General features: G+C 33.8%; 2 protein-coding genes and 1 non-coding gene across 3 annotated transcripts in view; 1 reads left to right on the forward strand and 2 right to left on the reverse strand.

The window, feature by feature from the left end:
* The window catches only part of LOC117339882 (disintegrin and metalloproteinase domain-containing protein 12-like), a 69,718-nt gene extending 61,984 nt beyond the window's left edge, over positions 1-7,734 (forward strand). The window contains 1 exon segment of the mRNA XM_033901594.1: positions 250-7,734. Within this exon segment, the coding sequence (XP_033757485.1) occupies positions 250-1,987 (1,738 nt within the window). The 3' untranslated portion in view covers positions 1,988-7,734.
* A 1,038-nt stretch (positions 7,735-8,772) lies between these two features.
* Positions 8,773-15,097, reverse strand: LOC117339884 (BRCA2 and CDKN1A-interacting protein-like). The gene is made up of 7 exons (XM_033901596.1): positions 14,947-15,097; positions 13,787-13,861; positions 11,257-11,337; positions 10,790-10,891; positions 9,967-10,151; positions 9,541-9,691; positions 8,773-8,974 (listed from the first exon to the last, which is right to left on the reverse strand). Exons 1-7 carry the CDS (start codon positions 15,076-15,078, stop codon positions 8,804-8,806), a joined length of 897 nt encoding a protein of 298 aa, XP_033757487.1. The 5' UTR covers positions 15,079-15,097; the 3' UTR covers positions 8,773-8,803.
* On the reverse strand, positions 14,132-14,203 carry Trnat-ggu. The gene has a single exon. It is a non-coding gene; the product is annotated as a tRNA-Thr (tRNA).
* Positions 15,098-15,148: the final 51 nt, after the last annotated feature.

The raw sequence follows: 15,148 nt of genomic DNA on the forward strand, positions 1-15,148 counted from the left end.
GTTAAATAAGAGGTTTTCTTTTCTGAAGTGATACCTTTTATCTGTGCACGTGTCTTTCTGCCCATCACAAATTTGATTAAAAGCTCTGTAAAGCATAATTTGACATGCACTCATTAATTATGATATGATTTGCTTGGAAGTTATTTACGGTTTAAGTATCAGTGCTGTGTTCAGTTGGAAAATTAATTTTCTGTTTCTTGAAAATTTGGCACATTTTGAACTTTTGAACATTTGGCTTTGTAATTACAGTGTACCATCATTGCCCACTATCAAACTGGCCTCTAGGAACAAAAGACAACCTCCCCCTCCGCCACGTCCTGGGACAGGAGGAGGAGGCGGGACAAGGGAGCCGAAACAGACAAGTGCCATGATGAGAAATGGAAATGTGTCTGTGGAGATTTCCTCGCCAGTGTTACAGGATAGCACACCAAACCAATCACAATCCTCTTCTCACACACTGAAAATTGGCAAAAAGCCTCAACCCCTTCCCACCAGACAAGTGCATGCTCCTAACACACAGGAGCCAACACAAAGTGATAAACCGAAGTCATCTTTTTCTAAAATGATTAACAGATCAGCTGACTCTTCATTCCAGTCATTTTCAAAGTTACTGAACCGTTCTAAAGATAAACCACCACCAGCAGAACCATCACCAAAACCACCACTGAAAAATGTCACATCCAATCCCATGTTCCAGCCAACAGACCCTATTGTGAAGAAGGATTCTTTTAATCGTGACCGTGAAATTTCAAAGCCTGTTTTGATAAGCACAACAGATAGAAGATCTAAAGCCTTTGTGATTGACCACGGTTCTGACAATTTGGAAGAAGATCATGGATTTTCATTTGCGGATTCATCAATTTCACCACCACCGCCACCTGCCCCCCGGCAGGCTGCCCCGCGTAGGAATAGAGCGGGACGTGCTCCACCTCGCCCCACCTCTCTCCCACCGCAACCACTCAAGGAGAAGCTTCGTAAAGAGGAAGAGAAACATCTTGCCAGAAAATCTGTAGTTGACCCAGGAGCGAAGTCACCTCCCCGACCGCCACCCCCTAATGTGACTAACCAATCACAGCCATTCTCACAACAACAGGAAATGCAAATTCAGCCAGTAAATTTTGGTAATCAAAGTCGTCGGTTGAATCTGAATCCGAACTTGCACAGCAGCAGAAATGCCAGTAGTTTTGATGAACCCAACCCAGCTCCAACACCGCGAGTTTTTACAGATAAAAGTCGGTTCAAGAATGACTCCAAGCCCAATGGACAATCATCATCCAGTAAAACAAATTCTGTGACAGTTAAAAAACCCGAAAAACATTCAGCTGCAGAAACAAAAGCCAATGGTAGAGTTCCTTTATCTACAAACGCTACAAAGACTTCGTTTGATCTTAAAGGCAAAAATGTATCGTCAAGTAACAACAATAACAATAACCTGTCAGCTGACACGAGGTCAAATTGGAGGTCAGACGTGACGTCACATAAAAACAATATACCAGAGCCTGCAACACGAGGCTCCCGTCATATACCTGATAATAGATCAGGTAAGAAGTCACATGACACCAAACCACGGCAAACAGGCGAGGTGTCCAAACCACGGCAAACAGGCGAGGTGTCAAAACAACGGCAGACAGGCGAGGTGTCAAAAGCAAGGAAGCCTTTGCCAAAAACACCTACACAATTTCAAAACCGTATACGCGAGACTGATATAATTGATGACAATGCCAATCCTGACGAGGGTTCAGGATGTGTGGCTGAAATTAAGGCGATGTTCGATGACATGGACATCGGGAGAAGTCTGTCTGATAGCCCAGAAAAGGAGTCGACGCCTTCTCCTCCAGTGTTATCTAAGGTGAACAGAAACAATTCTGGGTTAACAGACCGACCCAAACCGCCACCTAAACCAGGTCAAGGTTCAGCCAAGGTCAAACCAGGTCAAGGTTTGGCCAAGGTCAAACCAGGTTCAAAGGTCAGAAGTGTAAATGTTTAATATTTTGTGACAATTTGAAGGAAAACTGCTTTGAGTGATGGAAGATATCGCTTCTGTTTTTCAGTGATGATTAAATGTCCTTAACCTTTTTTTGTGCACTTGTTGCTGTTTCTCTTAAGTCACTATAAAATTGTCAGTTCTGACTGATTGAATTAGTTACTATATTAATTTGATTTGCTCTCATATTCATCCACTGTGTATCTGTATAGTATACTGAAGGAGATGTTTCTGGTGTTGACATTTGGTGTGAATGATATCATCGTACAGTAACATCTTTTTACTTTTAAAAATCTTATCACATAAAAACAATTCTTTAAAATGAAATATATATTTGTGATGATGAATGTATGGTAATTACCCAATATACTGCCATTTATGATAAGTCATTTAAAATTAAAAAATATTGTTTGCGATGATGAACACAAAATTTCAGACTTAGGAGCCATCATGTTCATACATTGTATTTGGTAATTACATCATACAATAGTAATTTGATTTAGAGTCAAGGAAAATCAGTTTTGAAATTATTTTGAAGCTTGAGATTATTTTTTTCTCCAATATCTGTTTTTCTTGTTATGTGAAAATAAATATCTGTTAGAAACAGAAATGTATGGGGGAATGAGAGTGTAAAACTGGTTTACAGAAAGGCTGCTTATTTTAATAGAAATGGTTTATATATGTCTTGTTTCATTACTGGTATACCATTGCATTTTTTCGTCTGACAAAGGTTGCCGAAAACCATATTAATTGGCGAGTGAATTGTACTTACAAAGCTGTAGAATTAGTGAAACATGTAAGGATAATTCAGGTTCATCGAATGTTAGTATTAAAGCTATATATTACCTGGTAAAACTTGATTGTAATATAAATACTGTTATAAACTACATGACTGTAAAACTTGATTGTAATATAAATACTGTTATAAACTACATGACTGTACGTTATGTTATAGATCATACTCAGAGATTCTTAAAATTATAGAAAATTTCATATAAACTTTAGATGATGGCCTGTAATTGAGGGAGGTTGTGTTACCATTATCGATAGCTAATATTCTAGTACATAACTCTTATCAAAGTATGCGCAAAGGTTGGGTTGTTAAAGAATCGTTGACTTGACTGAAATAACCTGAGGTCACTTAATTTCATGTAGGCAATTGATTATGTGCAGGCTTTTCTGTAAATTGATTTTCCTGAAATTTTACCTGCTTATGATAGTTTAATTATGATTTTTATGACATTTCAGTTCTTGAACTTTTTGGGGTGCTTTTGATAAATTAGAAAATGGCAAGTGTATAATTTCCGATACTCAAATAGAACTTGCTGCAATGGCAGCATGCAGAATTTTACTTCTGTTTTGTGCACATGGGTTTTCATACGTTAGATGCCATGGATTAAAACAATTTCCAACAAAAGTGCATTTTAGGGTTGTCCGACGTAGTTATTCATATGACAAACCCGATGTAGGTAAAACAACCACTTCCTGTCCAGAACTATTTACAAATTTACTGATGTTTACTAATAAAGCCTTGGTGACTTTTATCAATCGGCCAGTACGACTAATGAACATAATGTAAATATTACCTTAGGTATTAGAACATATATATATACACATTGTAGTTATAGATTTACTAACTAACATTCCCAGTGTCATTCAGCTTAAATCTTTATCTAGTCTACGTGTGATAACAAAATTAGAAGCTAGAATTAAAATGTCTAAATACATGAAACCAAATTAGGAAAAATTAGGACATATATGTATTGTAGGCTTTGGGTTTTTTGTACACTCTACTGAAATTGATAGGAATTGTTTGCAAACTTTGAATGTACCTCAATGCAAATAGTGGAGGTATAAGACTCTCACAAGCAAGAGAAAGGCATGATAATATAGGTAAAATTGTAATGTTTTACTTCTGTAGATTGAAAGACTCTTTCATTATTTTAGACATTTTCTTACAGTAAGAAGGATGTTCCCACTTTTTCAGCCCAAAATCTTGATATGTAACATCTTTCAAGTATCTATATTTTAAATACAGAAAGTAGATTTTATATCAGTATAAAAATGTATATGAGAACATCATAATAACATTTGACTTGTATACTAGATTATATTTAATAATATTATCATATAAAAAAATCATTACCCGTCAACTGTCACTTTTCTTGATTAACGATAATGAGTTGATTGAATGATATCATACACGAGATGTCCTTAAGAATATATTACATAGAAAACAAGTTATTCTAAACAAGGAAGTTGGCTAACAAAGTACATATCCTTGTATAATGCAGAAGGTAGCATATGTCCTTAAATTTGTTGACAACAATTTTTGTCTATTGTCAAATTTTCTTGATATGCCATGAATGAGCATTTGCATTCAACCATTGATTATAAATGTTGGCCTGTAGACCTCTCTACTTATGTACCTATTTAGTCATACATATATATTATTTTAATTCAGCTGGTACAAACTTAGATGTATTTTTAAAAATATTTTTGTTTTAATTTTAACTGCTGTACCAATGAAGTGTTCAGCATATTGCACAAATTTTCACCATATGAATGTGTTCTGGTAAAATAATCTATGGCCCCTAAGAAAGTGTCATTGAAGTGTTAGAATTTCAAATAGCAGCTCATCTGAGGGCATTTAAAAAAAAAATCTAGTCAGATTGTGAGCAAAAATAACACTTTGTCTTGTTTTGTAAGTTTGATTTAATTTCCCCTCAGAAATAAGTGATTTTAAATACACTTCAGTTCATTCATCTTGTTTCCTTCATACATGTCCATTTTGATTCAATACCATCACAAAGCATTATGCTCTTTATAGAATAACAAAGTGTCAGAAATACTTTCTGAAAACATGATGGGTAGTATATTTAATGTTAGTTACCTCATAATGATATACATGTATTAGGATATCTTTACACCTTTCTTATTGAACTGTGATTTTTAGAGATTTGAAAAATCTCTTTCTATTATTGATTTTTAATTTGTTTTTCTTTATTTTTTGAAAACTTTGAGGATTGGTGATCAAAAGAATTGTTTTCAAACTACATATTTTGTATTTTTACCCTGTCACAAAAAAAATTAAAGAATTTAATGTCTTTATTTATTTATTTTTTATTTCAGAATGGTTTTAAGCACAAACCTTGACTAAAATAAAGAATTTTAATTAATTTATTGATTTTTTAACAGCCTGTCGATAAGTATGGTCAATTTGGCCTGAACATAAAGAAAATCATTTGTGATTTGGTAAAAAAGATCATCCAACTAAATCTATGACATCTTAAATAACTGTCAGTATTATTTTATCTCTATGTGAGATTTTGCTTTAGTTTGAATTTAATTACTCAAGATTCAGAGAATTGGGACACAATATTTTAACTGAATGTAAGACATTTGTTTTTGTTTCAATTTTTAATTTGTTTATACAAAAATGTACTGTTGTTTATCAAAGTGTATCTTTCTTTTGTACTCCATGTTTTATTGTGTTATTTTAATATTCACTTTCAATTTATATATTTTCACTATTTTGATAGACATTTCCTTATTCTAAGGAAATTTCAGATTTTTTTCTGCAGTTTTGTCAAGACAACAGGTGCACAAGCAATCTTGCCCAGATTATCTCTCTTTGCAGATTAAAATAGAAATCAACACTTTCAAAACATCCAGTTCTACAATATTTTGATTACAGGATTTTACTCATCAGATTAATTGATTAAATTTGAAATATTTACAAGACTGTGTCACTGTTCTATTCCAACATGGTCTCTTAATTAGTTGATGAAGTGTGATGGAGGTTACTAATCTGAAACATACACGTCATGATACATGCTAGAAAATTAATTTCTCCAAAAGTTTTAATGAGAATTTTGCCAGCTATTATAATGTATTGATTATCTTCGATAAATTTGAAATTTTCGCATGTGGTATTAATTAATTAGTACATATAGATTATAAACAATTGTATACTACACAAAGTCAGTCAGAGTTAATCTGACAATTTCCCCTTTTAGGCTATCAATGAAGTTGTTTTTAACGGAGAGAAATATTATTATAATGCAGCTAATTAAAAATATGCCTTATCATTTACCAGTTTGAATGGAAAACACAGGCAAAAGTAACTTCCCTTTTCCTGTTTAGTTTAAACATTTTATTGTCAATAAAGAGACAATGGATCAGGCACAAATTATTAAAACATATGAAACGCCCTAACCCTGTTCCACTTGATTGATTCTAATTGACTGAAGCATGGCTTCGAAAAATTTGTTAGTAATTTAAATAATTTAAATAAACTTTTCTGGAAGACCGATCCTGATCCTGCGGAATATTTCCCTGTCATTTTTCTGTGTTGAGTCAGCTGGACTGCTCCATGAGAGAAACCTATATATACCCATATATAAATGTATGTTATCGTATTTGATCACGCTGTTTCCGTAATAAATGTATTTATGTATATGTATGGGAGAGTGCACTCTGTATCCGTAATAAATGTATTTATGTATATGTATGGGAGAGTGCACATCAGAACTGTAACTCATCATGTGTAATTGTTATTTGTTTATGGAGGATACATTTGTATATATGTGTAATGTATGCACCTAAAAGTCATGTGATAATGTAAAGGTCAAAGGTCAATTTTCCATTGCAATAAAACAGGGTTCTCTCCCTTGTGAAAACATAGTTTGTTACACATGAAAATCTGTAGAGTTTGAAATTTGATAATATATAGTTCTGAAACAAATCTATTTGTATTCTGCACAAGTTCAGATTTCATATATATAAAAAAAAAAAATTCAATTCACAAAATTATCTTGTTCTTATGGAATTTTACACCTGAAATTACCATATAAAAAACCTACTTTTTTCAATTTGTAGAAATTTAGCTAGATTGATTTCCAAAGATTTATGGGCCCTGATTCATTTCGCTTGTCCATACTGACCACAAGAAAGATATTTTAATGCTGACAATAGTTTAAGGAAAAGTGATTAGAAACAGTTCTTCAAATGAGAGTTTTCTAAATTGTAAGGAATATCACTTTAAATGATATAGCTGTGTGCTTCGGATTGTAACAATGAAAAATTTGTAAGATTTGAACTTGTTTTGATGCATGGATTAGCTGACCTTCGGCGAGTGTGTGAAATCATAATCACAACACTATGCTACTGGTGATGTACAGAATCATTTTATCATAATTATCTTTGCTAGAATTATTTTGTTGAGATTTTTTTAACTTATTCATTTCAAATATGATGGCACTTTAACTTTAGAGCAGGTTTTTAATTTTCCTGGAAGATACCCTGTCTTCATTTATTCATTTTAGCAAACAGTATCTCAACTTCAATGCTGATAAAAACTTGTGAGTGACATTGTTAATCTGACAATTTAATACTATTAGGGTTAAGTTTAGGAAAATTTGTTTGAATGTGATCATTATTGTCAATTTTCTTTAAAAATAAACAATAATTCTTAACATCTCGGGATAGCAGTCCCAGTAAATTAATTCTTCTGGGAGAAGGAATGTGGATAAAAGATACGAAAAGCGTCCAATGAAAATATTAAGTCAGCTACCAGATAACTTGTAAATTATGGTAAATTTTACCACAAGGCCGATTAAATCTACTCTTATGTTGAAAGTGATAAGACCCATTTACTCCATTGGTTTGTCATCATGTCTGATTGCCTCTTTGAATTTTATTCAACCACTACTTTTCTTGAGTTGAAATAAAAATATACTATTATAACACATGCTGTGTTTGTAGTATTTTATACTGGTGTTAAGAAAAATATTGTAGCTTGTTACATATCCTGTGAATCAAACGGGTGTCTATAGAAACTTCATCTATTCAATGTCTCCCTTTTAATGTTTAAAGGTATTCATTTATTTACGAAAGTCTTACAGAAAAAAATAGATCTAGTTCTGAATTTTAACAACACTTGTTGACCAGGTTTGATAGGAATATGTTTTGATTAATCCAATGATGGGATCCATGTCATCAGCAAAGCAAATAATTGTTTAAACCTATGTCAACAAATCATCAGTGATATGCCACTCTGGTAAGACACTAGTCGCTTCCTACCATGATAGCTCAGTCGGTAAGACTAACCTTGCTCCCTACCCATGTCAGTTTGTTTCTTGGTAAGCTGTGAAACATGCAGTCTGCTGTTGTGGTTGTGTCCATGAACAAGTCAAATCCAATCAACAAAATCCTACCAATTCAGAAAAAAAAATTCTCTTTAGTTCATTTAATATTGATCTAGTACACAAAGTTCAATCCACAATGCATCTTCCCTTATCAAGGATTATGATCCAGAACTGTCCTCGATTTGTATTGAACACCCTTAGCTAGCATAGATATCCCAAGTGGAACAACACTTTGTTGGGTGTATCACCCCATGAACAGCCAGGGTTATTTTGAGGCAGGGTTTCCTCAAAGTAGCTTGTGGTTACCTCCCTGAACAACAGGACATGATACAACAGCACAGACCGATCCGTTCCTCAGTTTCCCCAGATACACAAACCGATACGGGTAGGGAGCAACCACACATCTCGGATCCTCCCCTAAGGTTGTGTAGGCAAATACTCCAACCAAATAAACAATTGCAGTCCCCAACTGGAGCAGTTTAGAACTATAACTACTGTTGCACCGCTTGCTCTAGTACCATCTATTCCCCATCACCAGGGGTACACATAAATGACCCACTGTGACAGATAGAACAGGCCCATTACATGTATCTACATTGACATTATCTTCCAACCAATAGAAACAAACTAGAGAAAGAATTAAAGATAAAACAATTTTAATATTGCAAAATTAGGTTGAAGCCAGTTCAGCCTTTATTCTGGTCAATGCCACACTCAGCTGGTCAGCAGGGATGACCATTACTGTCCGCAAGGCCTCCATAGGATTGTCAGAGTCCCACTGACCACCCACGACTGTGTCCCGATCATCCTCCACAGAGTAAGTAAAGCTCAGCTCACTCACCTGTAACCAGAGGTAACTACATATGTATATCAAACTTTGATCTCCCTAACAAGAAACCAATGACAGCTGCGAAGGTTTCAGAAAAACCAATCATAGTAAAAAATGAATGAAGCAGTTGAAAACAAATGTTCTCCAAGTATAATTAAAAAAAAAAACAGTATTTAACAAGGTCATTCATTTTAACAAACTTGATAGCCCTTCACCCTAGCATACTACAAACCTAATATCAAGTCTCTTGGTTATTGAAAAGAAGTCATTTGAGGATTTTTGCATATTTGAACCCTGTTACCTTGGATGTAGGTCGAGGTCATTCATTTCAACAATCAGTAAACTTGATAGTCCATTACCCTAGCACATCAGGTCTCTTGACCTCTTATTATTGAGAAGAAGTAATTTGAAGAATTTAGCATATTTGACCCGTGACCTTGAATGTATGTGACCTTGATGCTGCACTACAGCATTCTAAATGAAATTAATATGAGGAAAAGGATTTATTTTTACTTTTTAAAGGGATCAAAGAAAAATTAAATGTTTCAATGCCATGGTGAACATGAAAGATATTTCACCTCATGCAGCAGTTCCTCCTCTGAATTGGAAAAGTTGATTGGCTCTTCCTTCTGTTTACTGGCACTCTTCATACGAAACGTCTTGCTGATCATCACATATCTAGCAAAGGAGTACTTCATTTGTTTTCTCTGGCATTTCTCCATATCCTTTCTGGAAAGATCATTTATTCAAGAATTTAGCTATTGGTCATAATAACGAATTTCTTTGATGATTCATGTACAGGCGAACATATGAATATGTAAATTGCACAAAATACAAACATAATGATAAACTAGAATTATGCAATCAATCATAGAGACATAATCACATTCCTTAATACTGGTTCAACTTCAAATGCTATACTGTCATTTATTAACATATGTCAAATTAAAGAAAATCCATCAACTTAATTAGGGAGAAACAGTTTTTCCCTTGATTTGACTTACATCAAGGAGTCGTACATAGGAACCGAGATATGTGGAGGGATGTTGAGATACCGCTCGCTGAGCAGGAGGCCCATGTGTTTATCAGAATCATGTATCATATCAGAGAAACGAGACATTTTCTCTTTGGCGCAGGCTTTACAATGGTCCAGCAGAAGGGAGCGTACCTGTTGTACACACTCCAGGTCCTACAACCAAAAGTACAGACTAATATACAGCTATACCACAGCAGCAGAAGTGGTAATACAAAGATTTCTGATGTTTTATTTGTCTTTTAAATCTCTAATATGGTTTGTCAGCCATATCAGATTTTTATAAGGCTGCTAAAACATCAAAAATCTTCGGATTACAGAAAGTGTTTTTCTTATTTTCTTTTTAAATCTCTTTTGGTGTGAAATTTGTAAGGTCACACATCTGAGCTATTTTGAGGGACAATCCAGGTCCTACATCCAAAGAATAATAGTCATGTACACAACTGCAACATGGTACGAGTAATGAATCATTTATTATTGTAAATATTTATCTTTTTCTTCATTATCCAAACTTTGACTTACCAGTTAACTATTACATCCAAAGTTAATACACAAATGTTGTCTGCTGAAGTTGATGCAGACACACTGACAATACTGCATCAAACTAAAGGGCAATAACTCTGTTTGACGATGTGACCCTATTTCAGTACACAATCTGCTATCCCTACATGGCAAAATCTGGCAACTATAGGTGACCAGAAAATTTTTTTACAGACATAGAAACATATTTTTGGAACAAAGGGCCATAACTCTGTATTAGACTTATGACACTAACAATATTTCAAACAACTGACCTTCTTTTCTGTAATATTTACAACTGACATTACTCCAAACACTGCATCACTGTCATCATCCTCCATTCCATCATCATCATCATCATCAGGAATATCCATTTGCTAAAAGAAAGACAACAGCTATTAAAATTAATCTGTGGGGCAATTGTTAATTGGTTGTAAACTCTGAAATACTTCAGAAGGTTGATACTTCAAAAGAAATATTTTATAGGTCCTCTGAAAAATTTAGAGGAATGATACCTACAAAAACTTATCATTGGGGCGTTGTAACATCAACTGGCATCAAAACAAATCATGATCAATCACATAACACCATTTGTTGTTAAGCGGCCTCGTAATAAAAGCTCTACAGAGCTTATGTTAATTGTTGACCATATAAAACAACATTACATTTTCTTTAGCTAGCGTAAGTATTTCTACAGCTTGCAGTCACAAGACACATAAAATACCTCACAATAAGAACTGACCTTGATAACACATCCAACAAAGTTCTGGGATATAAGAGTGTTGGTGAGCTCAGAGAGATTGATGTTCGCTTTCAGGAACACCTGTAAAATAAACATCCATAATTCAGTTTCTCCAAATTTTATTACAAATCTAACCAACAGTCAAAGTCAGCAACTTAGTATCTGTTAGACAAGACAACTAAAAATATGTTTTTTTGAGCTTTTTATTTGAAGTTATCCGACTCTTGACCTTGAGGTTAATGTGACAGTTACCTAGTTACAGTTCACAATGCACCTTCTGTGGATAAAACAGGTATACAGACTCAATGATTTCTCAATGATTGTCTTAAATTGAAGGTATCTTCAACAGCTATTAAAGGGTTTTGGACACATAGGGTATTTTTCCATTTTCTGTTAGCCCGACCCCATAAATGTTGGCTGACACAGGTTTCACCTCGCCTTACAAAGCTGTTTATCTATTTTAGGCCAGTAGGGGGATATTGCTGCTGGCTGAAAAATTTTAATGAGCTAGGTGGTCACGTGGTCCGACGCGTCATCTGGTTCACCTCACCAGTATCACTAGGCTAGAATCTGCCTTGTTATATGCATTTATAGAGGGAAACTTCAAAGAGCCCCATATTATTTTGTAAACATTGAAAGCAATGACAGTGAATGTCCTGATTTTATCATCTTGCATGTTTAGATTTTCTTTCCACACCTCATGTCTGTAATTGTATAATCAAAATAGTAGACCAGCGGACAATATCATAACCTTGGTAATTTACTAATATCACGTCATCTTTTTATTTATTTTTTTTATTTTAAAAACTCAAACAATGGCATATACACTATAGGTCTACTCAGAGATGTAAATATCACATATGTGATATATACATCTCTGGTCTACTATACAGTGAGGTGACAAAATGATCTCACTTGTGCAGTCTTTTTACGGTGATTAATTTTCCTAGCCTTGTTAACCATTTTATTTTTGGCATAATTTGATAAGATTTTGTACACTTTTAAGAACATGTTTTACCCTTTCCTGACATAATATTAACATAAAAATATCCATTTCTTAATTTTGCAAGATAAAGATTTGATAACAATGCAGTAGTTTGAAATACAGTTGTCTCATCCTGATGTAATTTAATTAGATAGTACGTAATCACAGAACAGATTTTTTTTTATCCAAGACGATACACAGGTTTTTTGTACATTGAACTTTAAGGATTTCCTTTGTACATATTAAATCAAGAATTTTTAAATATTGGTTGAAATTAAAGCGTCCAGATAATTTTTTACTCAAAGCATGTTATGATGACATGTTGGAAACTAAAGATCCTTGGATTCTTTATTTAAATCAGGAACTTTGAACTGTCAGTCTTGGGTAAATGTTTGAAGAAATCAGTTACTGTCCTGATCAATTTTACAGTAATGTATTCAAATAACGTCCTTTTTTGACAATTTCCTTAAAGAATTTTTTATGAAGGTTATGAAGGAAATGTATTTGATGTGGTGAAAATGTTACGCAGACATTCGTATTGATTTGATTAAAAGATATCATTTTAAATACTCTAGTATGTTTAAACGTATTCAGTTACTCAAAGTAGAAAATATAAAAGAACTGAACAATTTAGGAAAATATTTATCACTAGCAAATAAACTAAAGGAAAGATTTTTTATAAGATTTTAATTAGAATATATTCATTTTTAATGATTATTTCTCTGTTTCCCTGTAACAAATCTGACAAATTAGCTTATTGAATTATAAATCATGTAAGAGTGGATGCCTTTGTCCATTAATGTTATATACTATTTTATCCAATAAGTTGTAAAACTTATGGAATAAAGTTGAATTGAATACAGTTGTTTAATGAATAACGGGATCATCACTGGAGTACATGTAACCAATTCACTGTTGTAACCCAATATATTAATGTAAAGTATTCCCACATCACAAAACCTTTGGTAGATAGTGTGTAAATAGTGATTTAATGCGACACACATTTGGGTGTTTGTAACGTTAGTTATACTATCATCTCGGCAGCAGTGAACCTGTGACGTAGGAGGCTGACCGACCTCGTTATCAGAATGAAATTTTGCATATAAGTCAGTTGTCCAGATGGACCCATACCATGACTGTATCTCAGCGTGTATATACACAACCCCAGGAGTTTGAGGGTTATTTGACTGGCTTTTCAGAAAACCAACCTATAGACAACTTTAACCTTTTTGTGTCTAAAACCCTTTAAGTAACAAATTAGACAAGGGGGCATGAAATGAATCATTCACAATCCTATTAATTTTCCTTAAACTAGCCATTATTGCTATAGGCATTTTTTACTGTCTTGTGTAACTACACTACAACTACTCCAACAATGTTAGAGGTTTTACACAACGAGATACTTTTGACAGGCGCCGTGTCGCAGTCGGCAAAATAATATCCGATAGAAAAAGAGCCGACCAGCGGTCTCTTATGTTATAGGAGTACACTACAACATGAATATTATAACATGTAGTATCAGCTGACAGCCTATAAATGGTTTACCTGTTGCAGAAGAGTTTTAACACCATGGAAGTCACTGTCATCCAGCATACGAGCTTCAAATTCCACTTGTACTTCCTTTAAAGAAATAAATATAACTATCACAGTTTTCAGGTTTCTTAGAAAAACCTTTTGTGTGCTTTGTTCACTTCTGTACACTTCTTCATAAAATAAAGAAAAAATCTTAATAACATGATAAATGAGTTTAAATTTGATCTTTTGTTCACTTTGTCTACTGCATATGGCAAGCTGTTTGGGGTTTTACCTTTTGAAGTTAGATATCTGTATTTACAAATAGAGATACCTCTATTTTTAATTAACATGTCATTTATTTTAGTAAAAATGTAGCGACCAGACCGGGGTTCGAACCCGGGACCTCTGAACACCAGCCAGATGCTCTACCAATTGTGCTACCTGGTCACCGTTGATTGACCCAGTCCAGTCCCGCCATAATTTAATGATTAGAGATATCTCTATTTTAAATAAAGATATATATCCAATTCAAACATAAATACAGATATATATATTTAAAAGAAAATAAAGGGATCTCTATTTAAAATACCCATATCTCTATTTTATACATAAATACAATATCTCTAATTTAAATACAGATATGCATGTAGCTGTATTTTGTCAATAGATAGCTATAGAATATTAAAAATAAAGACACACAAACGGCTTGCAACATCAGTAGAAAAAATGTTTAATGATATTTTTTGCATAATAATACAGAAACAAACTGGTACCAAGTCTTTAATTGCTATTGTTTTAAGCTGTGAAGTCTGATTCCGCGCGCTGAGCTGCAAACTGAATGCAACTATATTGGCTTCAGAATAAACACAAGAGACATTTCGAATTCGGTACCACGATGTTTCCTCCAAGACATTTCGTCACAAAGTTTTGACAAATATAATTTTTATTTCTTTGTTTAAATAAAAAAAAAATCTGTAAAACAATATCTACACAGATATAACGATTAATCGAATACATATAAAGCATCTGTTTGCAATCTTTATTAAACGATCGTATCAATTTACAGGGTATCGTTTTCAGGTGCCGAATACGAAACGCTCTTCTCCATTCGTGCCGAAACGATCGACGTAAGTGACGAAAATCCTGATACACTTGCTAACGAATGAAAAAATTGACTAAGATCGCAAAACCTGATTTATCGGAGTACTGTTTTCATTGTCCATTTCGTTGTCATCAAAACCATCGTCACTGCTTTCATCGGAATCGCTCTCCACTGTTTCAGTCACCATCGGCTCCGCCACACGTTTCTTCTTCGACGCCATCTTTTATTGGTATTGAGATCTTTAGAAATCAGAAACAAATTAACGAAATTTATCAAATAAAAAATGTTTG

This window comes from Pecten maximus, chromosome 12, assembly GCF_902652985.1.
Source record: "Pecten maximus chromosome 12, xPecMax1.1, whole genome shotgun sequence".
Classification (NCBI taxonomy): domain Eukaryota; kingdom Metazoa; phylum Mollusca; class Bivalvia; order Pectinida; family Pectinidae; genus Pecten; species Pecten maximus.